The 21,058-nt window shown below is 43.2% G+C and overlaps 2 protein-coding genes across 2 annotated transcripts in view; one reads left to right on the forward strand and one right to left on the reverse strand.

Moving 5' to 3' along the window:
- Nucleotides 1-3,938, forward strand: part of lrrk1 (leucine-rich repeat kinase 1) — a 52,473-nt gene extending 48,535 nt beyond the window's left edge. Inside the window, exon 38 of the mRNA XM_032560282.1 lies at nucleotides 1,294-3,938. Within this exon, the coding sequence (XP_032416173.1) occupies nucleotides 1,294-1,474 (181 nt within the window). The 3' untranslated portion in view covers nucleotides 1,475-3,938. The remainder of the gene's footprint in view (nucleotides 1-1,293) is intronic.
- A 6,949-nt stretch (nucleotides 3,939-10,887) lies between these two features.
- chsy1 (chondroitin sulfate synthase 1) overlaps nucleotides 10,888-21,058 on the reverse strand; it is a 32,197-nt gene continuing 22,026 nt past the window's right edge. The window contains exon 3 of the mRNA XM_032560030.1: nucleotides 10,888-13,460. Coding sequence (XP_032415921.1) covers nucleotides 11,868-13,460 — 1,593 coding nt within the window. The 3' untranslated portion in view covers nucleotides 10,888-11,867. The remainder of the gene's footprint in view (nucleotides 13,461-21,058) is intronic.

Genomic DNA, 21,058 nt, shown 5'->3' on the forward strand with positions numbered 1-21,058 from the left:
CACACACACCCACAGGTGTTTACAGATGCACTCTATGCTGAGCTAAATACATCTGGTGTTAATCAGTTTCATGGCTGTTTTATGTTGTAAATCTGTTGGGCTTCTCTTTGGCTCAACAATACACATAAAAAAGCAGAAAGGAACTTTTCTGTATTAAAGCTGTAGTATGTAACGTTTTGAACAATATGTTTTCTATGTATTTGTTTAAACTGTCACCATGTCATGGCAGATAATCTGTGAAAAAATCAAACTCCTCTACCTCCTTACTGTGGTCCTACTGTCATCTGCAGTACAACCAATAAGAGCCAGGAGGAGGGGCTAAATGGTGTCAGTCATGCTTATGAATGTGCTGCTCACACCCTGCCCCTTGCTCTCCGCTAGTTCCCCACAGCAGACCTCAGGCTAGTTAGCCTAGCCACAGATGATGGCGGATAAACAGTTTTCCACCATCATAATGATTTCTTTTTTTTTTTTTGCACATCATCACACTTATATAAGCTGAGGTGGAAACATTTATTTTACAAGACAGACATGTAAGAATCTGCCTAAAATCAATGTTTCATGTAGCCCCTGCAACACTACTCTGAAATTAAAAGCAGTGTTTCCTGATGTAAAGTTTAGACTAAAATGATGTTCATAAGAGCTGCTACAGACATTGTTTATTTGCGTCGTCATGTTGAACTGCGATTTCTTAACTAGAACACTGTTACATCGGGTCTGACTCCAAAGCCAGATAACTGGAATGATGAATGATTCCCTCTGACAGCACTCTGACCTGTTTGTAACCGCAGGCAGCCTGGACTTTACTGTCTGACATGACAGAGACCAGGACTGTAGTAAAGGTCTAGTTCTGCTCGTCTTCATACAGAACACAGGTTGTGTTCAGTGGCCCAGGCTAGCCTAGTTCTGCTGTAGTAAAGCTCTGAGTCTTTACAGTGAAGAAGGATCAGAAGTTCATTGAAGTGAATCCCTCAGAGGAGCAGGTTAATGACGCTCCTCAGTCTGGAAGGAGCTAATCCAGACTGCCTTCTCTCTTCCTCAGGTTGCACTTTGCTCAGTTGAGTTTCAGAAGACAGATCAGTCCTGATATTCTTCTCTGCTCATCTTTTAGTGCCTTTAAACCCAGAGAAGCACAAGATCTTCATCCTGTACAAGCACTTGGCTACCACAGGCTGTAAATCTAGTGCACTGATGGCTTTTAAATGAGCTGCTTGTGAGTTTCTAGGAAAGGCAAATGACAAACAGACACGTTCCACTGGCTCCTCACCCCTCTCTCTTCTGCCCCCACCGCAGGACCCTGGAGGAGGCAGCGCTGGTGGCTAAGGACACGGTTGTGTGTGGCTTCCAGCAGAAGGAAAACATGGAGTGGTGCCTGGTAGTCTGGAGGGCCTGGGGCCACCAGGAGCTGGAGGTTTTCTACCAGTCCTGGGAGGAGCTGTACCGCTCTGAGAGCAGCAGCAGGAGGAGGAGGTAGCTGCTCAGCATGGGGTGCTGAGCGGGACGGACACCGTAGGCTACCCCCCTCCCTCCATATAACTGAAAAAAGACTTCGAACATTTCTGTCTGTCATTACAGAACATTCATCGTTTTGCTATTTTAAGCTAGTCAGATAAATTACTAAAATTATTTCTTTTTGCTAAATGTCAGAATAATGAGAAATATCATTTGTTGCATTCAGATGGTTACATACAGCATCATCACTACTCCTTTAACAATTTGGGAAAGCCCTCATTTTGATGGCTTCAGAAGCTTCCTGTTGGTTAGTTCTTCATATCTGATATGGATTATTATAAAGTCGAACTCTCTGCCTCCATGTGAGGCATCATGGGAGAATCAGAAAACATGAGCCAAGATCCAGGAAGACATGGTGAGCCTTCCTGATTCCTGACGGAGTCGTGAAGGGAATGGAGGGAACGTCCACCATGACAGCAGACAGGAAGTAGGCCCTGCGGTCTCAGCCCAGCGCGCGCTGAGGTTCATGGTGAGGCGCCGACTCCTCCAGAGTCACATGAATGAATCTGAGCTCCAATAAAGAAGCTAATTTTCAGTTTTGACCTTAACTGATTAAAATTTTTAATTCTGTTTTAATCAAGTCCATATAATTCTACAGCAAGAAAAGTACAAAGTAATTTCATATGAGGTCAGATTAGATTTATTTAAGATTTAAATCTTTGGCTTTTTTTTATTAAAATTGAAGATCATATATGATCTAATCATCAGTTTGCATAACCTCCACAAACATCTGTAACTCTGCTGTAAAAAGTTTTTCTTCATTTCTAAAAATCTGACAGCTTTAACAGAGACGACGACCAGGACTATTCCCACTAAGTTATTATATTTATTCCTGATTTCTTTTCTTTTCAATGTGCAGAAGAAGACAGCCGCCCTCTGTCTGTGGGGCTCCACACTGCCTCCTATTGGTGAGACTGTAGTCTGGGCCAGACTTTAGAACGGACTGACAGGGGCAGCAACTCAGGGCCAAAAATATTTCTTTTCTACTTTTCTTTAACAAATGCATGTTTAACAAACATTATATTTTATATAACACTCCATTATATATAGTATATAATATTTAATTATCTTAAAATTCTGAGGTTCTAGTAGATTTCTTTGGGAACAACATGGAGCTCCTGGCTGGGGGACATATTAAACCCACCATGCATCAGTTTGTACACACTGATATATGAAACTATTTATTAATATACTGTAATTTTGCCATCCATCACCAAATCTGCCTTTAGCCCATCGGCCTACTGGTGCTCTCTGTCTCACCGTCACTGAATCAGAACCAAAGCAAAAGACCTGCTGACTGTGTGAAGTCTAACTTTCCCAGTGAAACATGTTCTGTCCAAACATGGAGTTAAAGGTCACTCAGGGAGGAAGAAGCCATGACTCTTAAAGAGACAGTAAAGGCAGATTACAGTCTGCACATGCACACAGGAACAGAGACCTGAACGTCTGGAGGTCTGCCCTGACGACACTAAAATACAACCATGGATCAGCAAAATGAAAGGGAAGATACCTGAACACCCTCCTGACTGTGATACATGGCAGCATCATGCTGTGTGGGTGATTTTCTGCAGGAGGGACTGGTGGACATTGTGGGACAGCGTCCTCTGGTCCCTCAGCGGAGCAGCTGCCATGTTTCAGTGAGCGTCATGCAGCCTGATGTGACAGCGAGGCGAACTGATCCAGACCTGAAGCACATCCTACCCGACACTCTGAAAGCTCAAGAAAATCTCATTATTTTGACATTTAGCAAATGTAGATATGTTTGGTAAACAAGAAATGTTTCATCTGATTCCATATCTGACGGTGCAGAATAAAAACGTGTGTGTGTTTTAATGTGTGTATGTGACCTGACCCAAAGCACATTAGAGGCCCTGGAGCAGACCCCGGGCCCCCGGTCCGCCTCCAGCTGCTCAGCTCCCTCTGTTTACTCCTCACATATTTCTGTCCACTAGAATCCGTCCAAACTGAGACGGTGGAGCTTCACAGGAACATTCCGGTTCGAACACAGACTGAGCTCTGTCCTGCTGGTGGGTGGATCCCTCTGACGCTGGGAACAGGATCCAGGATCCTCTTTGGACCTGAGCGCTGCCAGATGCAGACTCATCTGGACCTGAGGCCAAGGACAGGAGCTGCTCCCCGTCCAGCTGCTGCTCTGTAAACACATCTGGAGGCCGACTGCAGCTCACTCCCAGATATTACGCAGAAATAAACAACGAGGTGCAGCAACAGAAAAACAAGCTGTGAGACGCTGCAGCATCTCCAAACATCCTGACACTCATACAGCTTGAATTATTCACCAAAGGAGCCAGGAGTTATTCATTTACTAGAACTGTATAATGTAAAATATGCAGATGCTCAACACTGTTATTGTATGAAATTATGTTCAATACATTTTTTGTAAATAAAGGTTCAGTGTTTTTCTCAGACTTGGTTTTAATCACTTGGTGAGACAGGAACCTTAGAACGACATTCACTCACAGTGATCTTTTTTATATTTTGTTGCGTCACAAACTTTAATAATTTTTTAAAGGACCTTAATGCACCGAACACAGCAGCTGAGGAAGAAGAACACTGCACCTTTGGAGACGGACAGACAGATGGACGGATTGTAGAATCCGCACTTTCAGCTTTGAGTGAAGGAGTAAGATGACTTTATGTTGTTTCTTATCCTAAAGGCTTCAAGTGTCATTTTAATATGGCAGAAGCAGAGATGATCCATGGAGCCGTGTTAGGAATGTCTGGGATTCCCAGCTGCCCAGTAAACAATCTGCTGTAATAAATAATGGCGGTATTTTGTTTTCCTGTGTAAAAATGAGCCAGCGTGTCTCCATGAAGTCCTCCATGGACTCCAGATGGGAACTAAGCAGGCTGCTGGCTGCTGGCTGCAGGCTGAAGGCTGCAGGCTGCAGGCTGCTGGCTGCTGGCTGCTGGCTGCTGGCTGCAGGCTGCAGGCTGAAGGCTGCAGGCTGAAGGCTGCAGGGCCCTGCACACTTCATCAGTAATGCTCTTATCACTTTCAGATAGTTCTGATGTTCTCTGTATGTGACTGATGTGAGTAAATTCTACCGCTGACTGAGCTGTTCAGGTCAGAACATTCTGACCTCGCTGCCTGAAGCGCAGGGTGGATGGGTGTGTATGGAGTGGAGCCCAGGGGTCACATGACCCCCGACAGGTGGATGCAGTTGAAGCTTGTTTTTAGTCAGTCTCTCATCAAACACTAGAGGGCAGTAGAGATACAGCTTTAATAAGAACTACTTCACGCCGACCTGTATTGATTATTTTTATTTGATAGATTACTTCCTGTTTCTAGATAACGCTGCTCCTAATGTGATTCTGCAATAGATTTTTCTTTGCAAACATGTTCCTGTAGGGGGCGCCACATACAGACTCCAGTCGGGGTTCTCTCTGCCTTTCCTCTCATCCAGCTACTAATAAATAAAGGCCACTAGTGCCAATAAAACTAAAAAAAGCAAGACGTTTTTAAAGGGACGGTTCAGGCTTCTCTTGAATTTGTTTAAAATGGATTTCTGTCTTAGGAAAGTCAGAACTAATATTCATGGATTTCATTCAGTTTTGTGATGCATCACTTTCTGAAGCAGGAGACTGCAGTGTGTTGAAGTGACTCCATGTAGAACTCATTGCTAGACTGAATAACATCAGGGTCACATTATGTCTGTGACTTTTACTTTGTTTTAGTTCCTAAAACATACTCCAGCCCATTGGTTAGCATGGGTGCTAAGCAACAAAAAGGTAGCCTAATTGGTTCACATCCTGGCCTGTGGACTTTCTTCATATGGCTATTAATTGGTCCCTAAAATTGCTCCTGTGTGCGTGCGTGTGTGGGTGTGTGGGGTGCGTGTGTGTGTGTGTGTGTGTGTGTGTGTGTGTGTGTGTGTGTGTGTGTGTGTGTGTGTAGGGGTGTGTGGGTGTGGGTGTGTGTGTGTGTAAGCTTCTGGTTTCAGCTGCTCTGTGTCATAGAAGTCTTTTCCAGGTTGTCAGAATGTGTGAATATATTTTCCACTGAACATCAGTGAAGAAGTGTTGGTGTTTTCTGCTCAGGGACACTGCTCCTGTGTTTGACTTCTTATTAAAGGCATTTTAAGATAAGAGGAAGTAAGATGTGTGTGACATCATATCTATTTACTTCCTGTTTGCTTTGTTTCCTGGGAGGTAAAACTTTTAGAATAGCTAGAACTGATGAGATGAGATGAGAACAAGTTGTTGTCTCTAACCTTTGGATCAGGAGAGTCAGATTTCTACCACTTTAATCAGCTCTGATTTATATAAAAATATTATGGCACCAAATGATATTTTATCTCTAAGCTGCCATCAGCCTCACATTGAACAGTTTTGCTGAGATTCAGTCCAAAGTTTATTTGGATGATTTATTTTTGCGGTCTTTTCAAAACTAATATAAAAAATAATTGAATTATGGCCAAATATGAAACTTTATATGAAACTGTTTCTTTCATATAAAGAAGGTGAACTCTGCTGCACTGCAACACCCCGATAAAAACGTTGCAACTTTTCATTTACCTGAAATTTCAGCTGGAACTTTTAAAGAGGGTTTTGCAGAGGGACAAAACAAAACAAAGGAGGGAGCAAATCTTTAAATTAGTATATTTGTTTTTCTTTTCTTTGCCACAAAACAGTTACAATCCATGTGGATCATTATTGTTAAGATTAAGAAACACAGCTGATTCTGCTCATGTTAAGGCTCTCAGACTTTATGAAATATTTGTCAGTGTTAATAACTTCTTCTAAATCTAAATTTAGAGATGAGATGGTAGAGATGATCTACCTGGCAAAATAAAAGGCCCCTGACTGAGGTTTAGCTACTAGTGTAAAGGCTCTGATTCATCCTGAGTTCATGAAAACTAACTCTGAGCTTCTGCTTTGTTGTTTCCTACATGAAGCCACAATAGAAGCGACTGCAGCTGATACTTCTTCACTCCTCTGGATCACTGCTGTATTCTTTAGTTGTTTTTTTTTTGCTTGTTTGTTTGTTTCTGCTCTGTCTTCTCTAACCTACCGCTGGTACTGATCCAGGTTCTGGTTCTGCTGGAGGTCTCTTCCTGTTAAAGGGGAGTTTTTCCTCTCCACTGTCGCTACATGCACACTCTGAATGAGGCATTGCTGTACAGTCAACGACAATGTAAGCAATTGTCACTTTATGCTCATTTAGGAGTGGAGGCTGCAAGTTAATGACTATAGAAAACTTTTTAAAATAATTTGATTAATAATCTGAACTTGGAGGATTAATAACTGGGATCAATGGGAACAGAGGTACGGTCTGATGTTCCTGACTTCTAATAAAGAGAGTTTCTGTCTCTGCCGCCCCTCAGTCCTCTGGGTTCACAGTGGAAACATGTCCAGTTAATATTCTGGGAAGATGAGTTCCAGGAAGACAAAATGTTCCGGTCCAAATGTACCTGAACTCTTTTTAGCTGAAAGCTTCAAACCAACATTTGGTCATTTCAACAAAGACGCATTTCATTAATCCACATCTTTCATGGATGAATCATCTTTTAGCAGAATAGAACCTCCACCTGATGCCCATAACATTCTCCAGCTATTATCACTGGGTTAGAGGGGAATACCTGAGACAGGTCACCAGTCTCCCCCCCCCCACACACCACACACACACACACACAATTTCTCTGTAGGACAGAGATCACGGCTTTGTGACGGCCATACCAGAACGTTGACCTGTTGACCTGTAGCCTCTCTGGCTCCTGACGGACATCGTCCTTCTGGACTGGTTTGAACTTTCTGGTTGACGTCTTTAGATGTTGCTTCAATATTTTACACATAATGTTCTTTCCTCATGACGCCATATATTTAATAAAGTGGACCAGTTCCTCATGCAGTAAAACAATCCCACAGCATGACACTGCCACCCCCATACTTCACATTCACTTCCACATTCTCATCACCTCGTCTGCTGACCAACATCACTGTTGGACAAACTTGTTCCTTGTTCAGTTTAACAGCTGTAGCAAATCTTAGGATTTCCTCAGATAAGAGAATAATACTGTATTAATGGCTACTTTAAAAAACATGTGGGTTTATTCATGATTTTTTTGAACAGTACAGAACAGGATGTGGCGGTGGGAACATCTGAATGTGTTTGAGCCACAGAGAGAGGAAAACATTTCATCAGAGCCTCTCAGTGTTCTTCTCTTTGGACGCCATCATGCTCAGCAGGCTCTGCATCTGTTCTGCAGACCACAGAGATGCACAACCGAATATCAGTTTTCAAATCCATAAGCTGATAAATTCACTCAGATTGCCTGGAGAGGATCACTGATACAGTCTGAGTGAATTGAAGGCTTGTGGGACTCAGCATGAAGAACCTGACCTGACGGTAACTGAACCCCCAGACGAAGCTCAGCTCTGCAAATCGGCTGTTCAGCAGCTGAATGTGGTTCTACAACAATATAATGCAGATGTATTCAGCCGGAACCTACTGCCAGTAAAACAACCACATGATCTCTGTGTCCCTGTTTGAGGGTCACAGAAGTGGACTTCCTGCAGAGCAGAAATCCTCTCTGATCCCTGCTGGTGAGGAACAATGTCTCTCTGCCTCAGCTTGAAGCTCCGCCGGCCTTTTCTCCTTCAGCTGTGTGGATGTTACGCATCCAGCCACCTGATTTATGCTCTTCTGTAACGGGTCACAGGAGGACTGCTTTATCTCTTTAGAACATTTGGCTTCCATATTCAGGAAGCAATTCTCTGCAGTGTCAGGGCCTGGGCTTTAAAAAGCAGCAGTGAATCTACCAGAACAGACATTTACATACTGAAGGTGTTCTGCTGATTTAAATGCACATTTCTAATCAGGCTGGTCTGAATCCTAGCAGCAGCTGTGCTGGTAGCATCAGTGTGTTGGTCCTGTTACCTGAAGAGCCTCAGCTACGTTCAGCTGCCATCAGACGGACTGCTGAATGCTGTCATGCTGCCTGTTCCTCTTTTTTTTTTTTAAAGAGAACTACAAAGAATCCTGTGGTCAGTTTCTGTTCCTGAGTTTGTCTTTGAGACCATCAGCGACAAGGTTAAACTACCCATCACTCCACTTTTATTTCCCCCTTTTGTTATCACTGCACAGACCAGGAATAACTCAGTTGATAAAGTTTTTAAAGTCATATACGTAGATTATACACTGTCATCATTAAAGGTGGAGCCACATTGGAAAAGCTGTCAAGCTTAATTCACTCAGTAAAAAACATTAACTAGGTGAATTTCAATACAATTCTGTTTATTTTTATAGCACCAATTCTCAACAGGTCATCTCAGTTGATCCTAGTTATCTGAGTTAATGCTGCCATCAGCTAAATATTTTTCTCTCTCCTATCAACTTTTTACTTTCATAAATACAGAAACTAATCCCACATGTTCATCTGTTTTTGCTCTTTCTTCTCAACCCTCCAGTCGGTCTTGGCAGACGACTGCTGGTTTGTACTGATCCAGGTTCTGGTTCTGCAGGAGGTTTCTCCCTGTTAAAGGTGCGTTTTTCCTCTCCTCTGTCGCCCCCTGCTGATCAGGAGGAATGAATGCTACAAGTCCATGTCTCAATAGAACCTTGTGCAAAACATTTGTGAAGTGATTCAAGTCATAATATAATTATATTCGATTTACTTTATTTAATGACATGAAATGCTACTAAAACTACTGCATACCTTTTGAAAGACATTGTTAGCACACAGTCACAGAGGTGTGAAAAGTTTAGTTTCAGTTTAAAGGTGGAATCCCCTCTATGCTGAGAGGAGGTCGTCTCTTTCCGTTTTCTTTATTTAAACTTACTTCAGGCTGATGCCATCTTGTCCAAATAATTTTCAGCTGTGCTTAAAGGTTTTCAAAGCCAGGGAGACTTTCTAACATTTTAGCATATTCAAAGAAAATTGAACAATAACATGGAACATGATCTGACATAAGTTTTACCTGATAACTTACACAAAGGCTGCAACATGGGGTTAAAATGTCTGCTAACTCTAACCATCCATCAGACTTTAATCAAGAAGAAGGAAATTAGGGATCCTGTTGAAAGCAAGGGCGTGTTCAAGTTCAGGGTCTGCATCCTTCGGAGGCTGCCTTTGATCACTGCGATGCAACGAAGGCTTTCTAAATTACAAGGCTCCTCCAAACGCGGTTCACAGCTACTTCCTTCGTTTCCCTGGATTCGAAGGAGGGGTCTGGTGTACCTTTCACAGAGATACAGTGGGAGAGGAGACAGTTTTAAATATTACTATATTGGAATGTGATGGAAAGGAAATTAAAGGCTTGAAGTGGTTTTTGTTGCTTCCTTTTAGAGGTCATTAAAGGACGTGGCCCATGGCAACAGGCTCTTTGAAGGACATAGCACTGAATTTGGACGCAAAGAAGAAATAAAGATCCAAAATTCCAACCACATCTATCAGAATCAAGTATCTTCACTTGATACAGAACTCCATGAAAAACTCTTTTTTTTTTTTAAAGCCATACAGTAAGGAGGAACATGAAGAAAAGTGAGGTTGATGCTGGAGCCAGCAGAAGAAAGGCGCCTGCTTGGACAACACCAACCAGCAGAGAGTAGCCAGAAACCTGGTGAGAGCAAAATCAAACTTTAAGGGTCAACTAGGCCAGTGATGGGAGGCGCTGTGCTGTTACCATACAGCTCAGAGCCGAAAGCAGACAGACGAGGTGAAAACGTTCAGATAGTGGAGGCTGTTTGTCAGGAAGAGTTAGAAGTGTCAGAATCGAGAAATAAATCCTTCACCCACACAAGACTTCAGGGTGTTGTAGGGGACAATACTATGATTTAAGAACACGAGTATGTCAGTTTTAGTTTGGGTCATGATTTACAATAAATGGCTTTACCCAACTATTAATCATGAGACACTCTAGTGTTTGTATTTATTTTTTGAGCAGTGCTGTATAAAGCTGAGCTGGTTGTTGTCCTGCTCCGTCTCGCCCTCCTTCCAGCCCCGGGTGGCTGGATGAGGCTGGTGGAAATCCCAACATTGCTGCTCTTTTTCTGTAGAGGAAAGAAGCCGCTCTGGACCAGCCCTCCCTTAAGCCACAGCCAGACATGATTTACATTTTCATTAAGGGCACAAGGAAACAAATGCTTGGGAGTATCTGCATCTAGACCTTGTTGTGAAATAATTCCAGACTAATAATGATGGAAGAGCCCAGGAATGTCCCCAAGGCTGGATTCCTCAGCAGGAGCTGCAGGGACTGCAGCTGGATCATTGTGGGCATGGTTTTCCCACACTACCAGCTTCATTAGGCATTCATGGAGCAATGAGTCTGATGACAGAGTCATGAAAACCTGGGAGACAAGATCAAACAGGACTTATTTCCGATTGCAACACTAGAAAAACTGCAGACACACCCACATCACTGAGCCACAACACTTTATTCAACAAAGTCATTTAGAAAAAGGAACAGCAACATGTGACTTAAGATGGCCGACAAGAGAGCTGCTCCCATTTTATTACGCTGCTACGACGACCTGAGCGGCTTCAGTCTGTTAGAAAGGCCTGAAACACACGGCCTTTACACCATCACACACCTGAAGGACGCCACCCACACACACACACACACCCCCACACACACTCTTCTCTCTCTCTCGCACACACACAGAACAAGGGGAACATCTAAAGCAGACTGCAGATCTATCTTTGGTGAGAAGTTTAAAAATAGGTTTGCAAAAAAAGAAGAAACAAAGGGCTATGTCATGACTACTGATGCGGTTATACAATCTTTTCAATACACATTGTTCAAAAATCAGAAGGTAGAAAATAGAGCCTGCAAATTCAATAAATTAGAAAACAAAGTGAATTGCAGATATCAAATCCAGCAGTAGAGTTTTAAAAAATCATAAAAAACTGAAATATATATAAAAAAAAGGAAAAAATGGTAACAGTGTAACAACATCTAACCAAAAAAAACAAGGTAAAAAAGACACTGGAAGTCTAAAAGAACAGCTCTGATTGGACGTTTGGCTGGGATCATGTTCAGGCTCGGCCTTGTGTAAACATTCCCAATCAGGAGGGGAATTCTGCTCCGAGTACTCTTGGTTGGTAAAGTACACACACCAGACAAACACAATGCGTTACAAGTATGACTGTGTACTTCCTGAGGTACACACAACCAACTGCTGCGTCCTCAGCACTGATGGAACCTGTCAGTGGAGAAGAGCCTCAGGTTCTGGTTAGCACCCACCAACGTTCCTCCTATGATCAACAACATGAGTCCAGGCTGCCTACGTGAAAAACAGTCAAACAACGCCGGACGGAAAGTCTTTCACTGTAGTAAAAATAAATAGATGAAAAGTGAGTTATAAAGCGGAAGTGAACGGCCATGGAGTGTTTTCATCATGCTGTCCTGACCGAGGCGTTGCTGCTGGCCAGCCTCCTGAAGCCGTGGTCGTTCTTCTCCAGCCAGAGTTCGGACAGCTGTTGGGTGGAGCCGTACGACGAGGCCTTGGAGCCCAGGCACATCTTGTACTGCTTCGCCTCCAGGTTGGGGTCACATATGACCGGGTGGTGGACGTGCACGATCCCCGTGTCCATACTTCTGAACAGCTTGATCCCCGACTGGACAAATTTATTATAAAGGTCGACGTCCTCTAGCCCCCACCCCTGTATGGAGGTGTCGAAGCCCCCGGCTCGGACCAAGTCCCCCTTATAGACGCAGACGATCCCAAAGCCGTAGGTCCTCCATAGCCCCGTCTTGGAGGTGAAGACGTAGTGGTTGTTACTGGGGACCTTCCCAGAGTACACCACTTTGGGGTCATACTGGCTGAAGATGATGGGAAAGTAGGCCTGCTCCCCCAAGGCGGTGTTGGTCCGGCAGCGCTTCAGGAAGTCGCTGGAGAAGAGCAGATCTACGTCACAGTAGAAGAGCAAGGAATCGTTGGAGAAATGCAGGGAGCCCACTTCCAGAGCCAGAGCCCTGGAGAAGGAGCCGGCGACGGGCTTTATCTCCATGTCAGCTCTGGGGTACTTCAGGTGGTACTCCCTCATCAGCTCTACCTGCTTGACCCGCTCAGTGTTATTGTCCGTGCTGAACAGCAGAATCAGCAGCTTTACATTCAGGTTGGGGATCAAGCAAACTTTCTCAAAGTTAGCCATGAAGCGCACAAAGATGTCGTAGCGGCCCGACAATGGCACCAGGATGTTAACTTTGCTTTCTTTGGGCTCCCTCTGGTCCTGTCCTGAACTAGTGAGCTTGAAAGGCACCAGCATTTTCAGAGAGTTGGACAGGAAGGACAGGGAGTCGGACTCCTGGTTGATGTGGCTAGCGAGAGCCCTGGCATCCATCTCGTCCTCTTCCCTGAACTGGATCTGGCTGAAGGTCTGCTGAAGGTAAGCGTGTCTCCTCACGGGAACCGTCATGGTCTTCCCTTTGTGCTTCTTGTACAGCAAAAGCAGATCCAGCACGTATTCCGCCCCGTACAGCGGGTTGACCCGTCGGTAGCCATACTGGATTTCTTTGAAATCGATGACCCGACCTCGCGTTTTGGCGTTGGCATTGATCATCTCCATCACCTGCATGATGATGTCGTCCAGAGCCTGCCTCTGAGAGGAGTCCATCCCACGGCGAGGCGGCTGACTGTCCGAGGAGGAGAACAGGTACTTTCCCGTCAGGAACTCCCATTCTAGGACTTCCTCTCGTTGATGGGGATGAAAGCGCATGAAGGATGGAGGAATGCCCAGCTGGAGGTCCTCTCGGCTGGGCTCGGCCGCTCCATAGCGCCCCATCTGGACAATCTCTCGGTGCAATTGAATGGTTCTGTGGCGCAGGTCTGCGATCTTGCGGCTGAGCAGGTAGCTGTGCAGGCGGTACTGGTAGGGCGGGTTCTTGTTGGGGTGCAGAGTGATGGCTCGATGGATCTTGCTGTTGTGGAGATCTCGTATGTAGCCTTTCTTATTTGGTTCATAGTTCTCATAGAAGAGTTGCTGCATCTGTAAAGACAGGAGACAGTTTGCTGTCAGAACACTTCAGGTTCAAATTCAGGTCACATTGCATCCATCTGTCCACATAAGACCACTGAACATGAGGAGATAAGAGTACCAATTCTCTCCTTACTGTCTCCAGACCAGTATTCATGTCTGCATTATTCAGACATGAATAATGCAGCTGGCAGTGGAACATGAAAAATGAACCTAAGGAAACCAGGGCAAGTACAAACACACACTGGAAATACACTTCAATAGGAGAACCTGCTGGTGTTTAGTCCCAACACCAGCAGGGACTAAAGTGTTGAAAACAGATTTAACTGCTTAAATAAGGGGTGTCAATACTTTTGGAATTTTGCACCAAATCCAGATCCAAAATGTATCAACAAAACCTATTCAACCGTTAAATAGCTGCCTCTTCATTAAATAAATTCTTCTTTTCACGTTGATTACTCCTTCCAGGATTTCATGATTGTTTTTGTGAATTTTTGCAACCAATATCTACATTTTTTAATTTTATAATATTTGCGCTGGTATGACTTTGTTACATTTATCGAATTGATCACAGAATGTAACTTAACAAGACAGGCCGAGGCAGCAGTGCAGTAGAAGTGAGAAACACTGCAGGTGAGAGTTCGCATCACTCAAACCCAATGTTTCTGACCATTTTTGGGGAAAATTTGCAATAAACTGAAAATTATTAATTTGTGTGGAAAAAAATGCAAGGATCTGATGTTAAAACCAGACCATTGGTGCTCCAGCTGTGTGTGGTTTCTTACAGTGAGCTGACAAATGTGCAGGTGACAGTAGAAGCTGCACTCTAAACGCCGTCGTCAACAACAAGTCAGAGATGATGGATGGTTACAGACGGCCACAGCAGCAGATTGGCCAATCACAGCCTCCGCAGAGAGAAGCTCTCCTCTAGACATGTTGCCATGGTTGCATGAAAGCTCCAAGCAGCTTCCAGCTGCGGTCCAGGCTGAGGTCACAGCCGTGACCTTGTCCGGGGACAACACTGTAGACTCACAGACTAGGCACAAGCTCCATGTTGCCAATGTTTGCATGAAATTTTTACAATGCCATGTTTTTCCTGATAAATCTGAGTTGATAGTGATGCTGGATGAAAGCCCAGACAGCACCCAGCAGGGTCATCAGCTGGCAGCCAGCTGGTCACAACCCCCCATAGCTTTAGTCATGAGGCTGACTCTTCACTGCTGCAGTCATTAGTTTCATTTCTTCACACTCACTAATCTCCCGTCATTTCTTCCTACCAACGAGCTTTCCTAATCTGAGGAAAAACTGTTCCAGGAAGCTGAAGGTTGAACTTTTTATTCCAGATATTAAAGAGAAATGCCTTAAAGGCTTAGCTTGTTTATTTTATGTGGGCTTGTGTGGAGTAGATGATAGTAGAAAATATCTTATATATATATATATATATATATATACAGTATATATATATAGAAGCCAGCAGACTCAACACAACCTCAGCAGACACGGCTAGTGCAACAACAAAGACACTTCAGTGAGGAAACAGAAATAAAGCTTCATGTCATTCAGTGTGAGTCGTTTATAATGTTTGAAGATTTCTGTTTATTAGGCCAATGTTGAGCAGAAATAGGCTTCTGAGCAGTGGGTGCTAACACCTCCCCACCACCCAAATGAAAATTCCTCCCAGGTTCCCCGGACTGAGAAAGCTCTTTACATCACTGCTTTGGTTTAATTCAGACGCACTGGAGGGTTTTCAAGCACAAACCTCCTGATTGGGGTCATGGAACTCTAATCAGATTTAAGGGTGCCTTCACACCAGACCTGTTTGGTCCGCTTTAATCCAACTCTAGTTGGTTTGGGGAGATGTGAATGTGAAATCAAACTCTGATGTGGACCAAAAAAGTGACTCTGGTCCACCAACAAACCTTGGTGTGGGTTCGACACCTTGGTGTACACTAGAGAAGTGAACTCTAGTGCGGTTTGAATGCACATGTCAACACCGAAACCACTCCAAAAGTAGAAAGTGGACAATTCTGCAGGGCATTCTGGGTAAATACAACCAAAACACACAAGTCTGGCACTAGTGGGAGAAATGGCTTTGGGACTTTTATCAAAGACAAAAAAGAAATCCTCCAACCGCTAAAATCTGACGTCACTTCACTGTTTACGTCTCATAAAAAAGGAAGTTGTGTTCAGTGTTTCCTTCAGTAGTTCTTGGTGCAGCACCACTACAGGTGAGGAGTGGCACATTTTGCTCAAAGGGTTTGGTTGGTTTTGACCAAACCCTTTTATTGCGAAAAAACCCCCCACAGCAGCTGGAAATGGACCAAATGATGAAGCTTTGGTCCCAGTTGAACTGAGGGGTCCACTATCTTGTGGGAAAACGCCAATTCTGTGTTCTAGGTGTGAGTTGAATAATATTTTGGTGCTAAAAGTAAAAATAAACTAACTCTGGGGTTGCAGCTCCACCAGCTGGGTCAGAGGCCTCACACACTCTATGGCTGGGTTTAATCTGCAGGACAAAAAGCAGTCCCCCCCCCCCCCCACCCACCCACCCACCCACCCAACACCCAACACCCCTCCACCATCCAAACCTAATTGGAGACTGGTCGTCTAGTAAACGCTGGTGATGTGTCCAAATTCATTTTCCGCTCCAGGAAAAGTTTCTCCCAGCAGGACAGCTCCACAGTGGGACTGGGATTGATCCGCTTGGCGGGCAGCAGGACAGCATGTGACTAGAGCTAATTCAGACAGACACCCTGTGACTGTGACACCCAGCGGACCAACAGGACAGATGGGATCTTTGATTGCCTTATAAAAGGCTTATAGGGTCAAATGATTCATAACACACAGATGCATCATTTCATTCCACAAAAGCAGCAGCTCATCTACATCCACAGCTACAGAAAACAGGAAGTAGATAAGTCTGCTGATGAGAAATAGATGTGCATACTGACCACTCTGAGCACCTCACACCAGAACCACACATACACACACAGAGCAGTAGACAACCTGGGTAAAGTGCCTTGCCCAGGGGCACATGGACATGTGGCAGGAGAGATCTGGACTCAAACCCCCAACCTGGATTGAAAAACAACTTTTCCCACTGAGCTCAATAGGTGGCAGCTTCCACAGTTGCCACCTATCAACAGTTACTATGTCAACACAGCAAAAAACACAGGTGGGCATGTTTCATATAATTTATTATTTATTATAAAAAAAGTTCTTATTGTGATAAAAATTTGATTAATGACACTGAATAAAAAACTAAATAGTATTTTCGGAAAAGTTGGTTTTACTATTTTCTCTACTGTTCCACAAGAGCACCAATAAATATCAATAAACTTTAAAATATGAATAAATGAAGTTTCTATATGCAGTTTAGTGATATAAATCTTTAAATAAGAGGCGTCCTGAAGAAGCCTGTTTCAAACGGGAACGCTTCTCCAGGGAACAATTTGTGTTTGTGGCGACATGAATGCTGTGCCATACAGTCACAGCCTGACAGTTACCTGAAAATGTAGTAATAAATTATTTTTTTAATCCTAATTTTTATTATTGCTATAGCACCACAAAATATCGCAATACAATTCCAAGTGCATATCTGCAGCTTTTAGAGGCTGCAGGTGTCAACAGCTCAGAGAGAAAAGCTGAACAAGTTCAAATGATAAAAGATGTTTTTATAGAAAGAATGAGACTAAATCCAGGCGATGCTGCAGTGGCAGGTGGAGGAGCTACAGCTGCCACACAGGTTCACATCAGCATGACAATCTGGCCACAAGGCCAGAGATCAGCATCAGCAGTGTCATGTGAAGAGGTCAGAAATGAAAAGGCATTAAATGTTTGAACATTTTCTTATATTTTACTTCTAGTAAGCTGAAAAAAACAAGTAAAAAAGCAGTTGGTGGATGTTCCCCAAAGGACAAACTGAGGAAGCAAAGCTTCACGTCCTCAGGAAGAAATATTCCACAGGTCCCAACATGTTCCTGTCAGGCATGTAGCAATAAATCAATAAATCAATTCATCACACGACAAATTAAAACAACCTCAATCATTTCTATTTATGAGTTATTGTGTTTCTTTCTCTCTTTCTACTAAACACTGGATGATAAAAGTCTTCAGTCTGGTGCTTTGGTCTCAATCAGTTCTTTTGTTAAAGGACAATTTTGTTTACAGAGACTTCACTACATAATTCATTTTATTTGTTGTTTTGTTTATGTATTTAGGATATTTAGAATATATTCCAGTTCCAGTGTTAAATGTTAATTAGAATTTAAAGTTTATTGATCTTTGAGAATGCGTTGTTGCATTGTTATGTCTTTGCCATCATATTACTTGAAAATTGTCTCAAAATGACAATATTATCATTCATAGCAATAACTTCTGGGACAATTTATCATCCAGCAAAATGTGTTATTGTGGGAAAACAGCTTGTTATAGTGGGCTCAGCAGGAGAGATCTGCCTGGTACCTTTACAAACCAGAGACCAATGGAGGACAGGTTTAGCCCATTAATGATTTACTGGGATTCAGATTTTGACCAACTCCAGGTAGAACAGAGAAGAAGACAGGAAGTTAGAAACGTGCTCTCTGATCAGAACCATCTAACTCAACAAACCAGTCCTAGAAATACAGATTATAGCTCAGTTTGCTATGAACTAAGCAAACGTAATGCTTTGCTTAGTTCATAGTTTATTCAAAACAAATCTGAACAACTCAATGAAAAACACAACAGTGGGCTTCTGAGGTGGTGCAGGGGTTAAGCACAACCCACATATGGAGGCCTTAGTCCTCTACGCGGCTGTCGCAGGTTCGATTCCCGACCTGACAACCTTTGCCACATGTCTTCCCCCTTCTCTCATTTTCCTGTCAATTCACTTTCAAATAAAGGCTACTAGAGCCAATAAAACCTTTTAAAGAAAAACACAACAGTAAAGTAACAGAATCGTGTTTGTCAGAGTTCCCGTCATAGCTGAAACCTAAACCCTAAATCATAGAGGAAGAAGCTCTCTATTCATCTGTTTCATCCCACAATACAAGGCTCATTATCTTGATTTATGTCATTATTACTCAGTGTTGCACTGGATATCTTATTACCCCAGGATTAATAAAAGCAGGCTCTTTGGGTTTGTGTGTTGTGTAAATATTAAAATAGTCTTGATGGCAGAAAAGAGCCTTTGTTCCTTAAAGCCACCTGGTTTTATCTGCTCATGTTCCCAGGGAGAAATGGGAGATAAGCTCCATTAATGGACTCAAGAACCAAAGAGAGCAATGCCTGCAAGAATAAAAGCCTCTCTCACATTACCACCCAAAACTCTGGCAAAGTCTGCAGCACTGAGATCAGGCTGGACAGAGCAGAGGCCTCACTGCTGCAGCATGCATACAGTTAGACCCTAGAGATGGGCAATAAATCAATAATAACAGACATCATCATAATCTGATAGAATTTTCAATAATTTTACTGATCTCCAATCCAGAACCACAAAGCCTCTTGGGGGATGTAGGCAGAGGAAAGACTGTAGCTGGTCAGCCTCTCACAGCTAGCCAAAAAGAGTAGATGGCATCAACTAACTCACTCTCTCTTTGGTTACCTAGCAACAACCTGACTGTTACCGTTGAATAACTTGTGCAGCAGCAGTTAAAGGTTTTGATTCTGTGGCTCAAAATTGCTTAAAAAAAAAAAAAGAACAGCGTGGAGTGAAAGGAGAAAATGAAAACAGCAGCTGGAGAGGAAGCTGAGGATGAAACAGGAAATGCCCTGTCACAAGCTTGGCAGAATTTTGGATATTTAAAAGAAAAAAAAAACTTCTTATTGATATTGACTGATATGAAACCCCTTATATTGTGATATTGTCCAAAATAATGAAGTAACATGTCAGAGCATGTTCTTTCATTATCCAATTAAAATATTCCAGAAAAATGTTAAAAAGAAAAAAAAGGGGGAAACCTCAAGTTTGTGAATTAGTCAAGCCTGGTGCAACTGCTGCGTAACTGCAGCAACAGCAGCTGCAGCAGCAGTTTGCACCAGGTTTGTGGAGCTGCTGCAGCCAAGAGAGCAACCAGATAGTGAGAGTTGCCAAGGGAGGTAAATACATGGTGTAGCAACATTTGGTGACAACTCTTTCCACACATGTACACAAAGATCAATGAGTCAAAGCCTACAATCTGGAGCCGAGGCCCCGCCTAGCATTGCCCCTCCACTGCAAAAAAATAATTAAAAATCAGCTCTTTCTGAGGTCCACTCTTTCATTTCAGCATGCAGTTACAGAGCTGGAGCCAGAGTGTGTGTAAACAGGTGCAGGGTGTGTGAAGCAGGTAAAACACAGCCTCCAGCCCTCACAACCTCACTGGTATGTAGAAGCCTGGTTCAGATGTTACCGATCCGACTGTTCCAGAACCCGCCGATGGTGGAGACGGTGGAAGTTTATCAATTGGTTCAATTCCCGCTCTGTCCGCCTCTGACATAGTGTCCTTGGGCAAGACACTCCACCCATGTTGCCTGCTGGTGGTGGTTGGTGCATGACAGCCCCACTTCTGTCAGACTGCTGTTGTTGTAATGCCAAAAAGTCGGCTTCATAAAACGTTTCAATATAAAAACAGATCTTAAGAAATATCAGACAAAAATCTATAATTGATGTCATCCAGAACATGTTTCTGTGAAACATGGTTTCTGGTCTGTTAACATGACATGAAGGTCATGTCTGTCATACAGCAACAGACTTCAGTCAGAGGCTTCTTCAGATTAGCTGCAAGACTGACTGCTACCAGAGACCCTCCCTGACCGCAATGATTCTTTTAGATACTTAGATGATATAATATGGCATTTAATTTCCCTTTTTACATTTTACTGTGAACATTTCACAACATTATCACCCTCACTTCTTTATTCCAAAACACAGCGTTCCACTGGAGAAAAACTGATTTTCTTATTAAACGTTTTAAACTGTCAGTGAATTAGTCAGGCATCCACATGTCTCCATCAGGGGCTTGATTTTGCAGTGGTAGCCCCCAGGCTCTGGTACACACTCGGCCCTCTGCTGTGGATCCGGGGCCTCCACGCTCTTCAACAAACTGGTTTTATTTAAAATATGTGTTTTATTGATGGGTGGTCTAGTGTTTTGCTCTGGTTGAGAAGAATGTTGTAGTATTCCTTCAGAAAGGGTCAGTAGGTGTAAACCTGTTCTTCACTCAGCTTGAGCCGAGTTCAGGAAAATGATCCCTGCTATAATTGTATTGATCCAACAGCAACATTTTATCTGCCTGTCTGTCAGGGAGGACACACCGATGAGACTCGTCTGTTCAGTGTGTGAGTGTGTTGAAGGATGCAGAGAGGTGTGTTTAGCGAGGCCTTTGCTTTATAAGGCCATGAGACCAGCAGGTTTGCTCTGTGTTGCTCTTGCTTATCAGACCAGCTAATAATAGCAATACAAGTGGACCACTTCACCATGTAAGCTAGTTTTCCACTAACCACCCAGTAAGCCTGTCAGCTTTAATTAATTAAAGCTTACTGTAGCTTAATTAAAGCTTAATTGCATTTATTATGCAATTAATTTATAATTGCATAATAAATTAAAATAAGGTTGACAATTTCCATTTGGACAGCATTTGTTAAACAGA

Source organism: Xiphophorus hellerii, chromosome 4 (assembly GCF_003331165.1).
Source record: "Xiphophorus hellerii strain 12219 chromosome 4, Xiphophorus_hellerii-4.1, whole genome shotgun sequence".
Classification (NCBI taxonomy): Eukaryota; Metazoa; Chordata; class Actinopteri; order Cyprinodontiformes; family Poeciliidae; genus Xiphophorus; species Xiphophorus hellerii.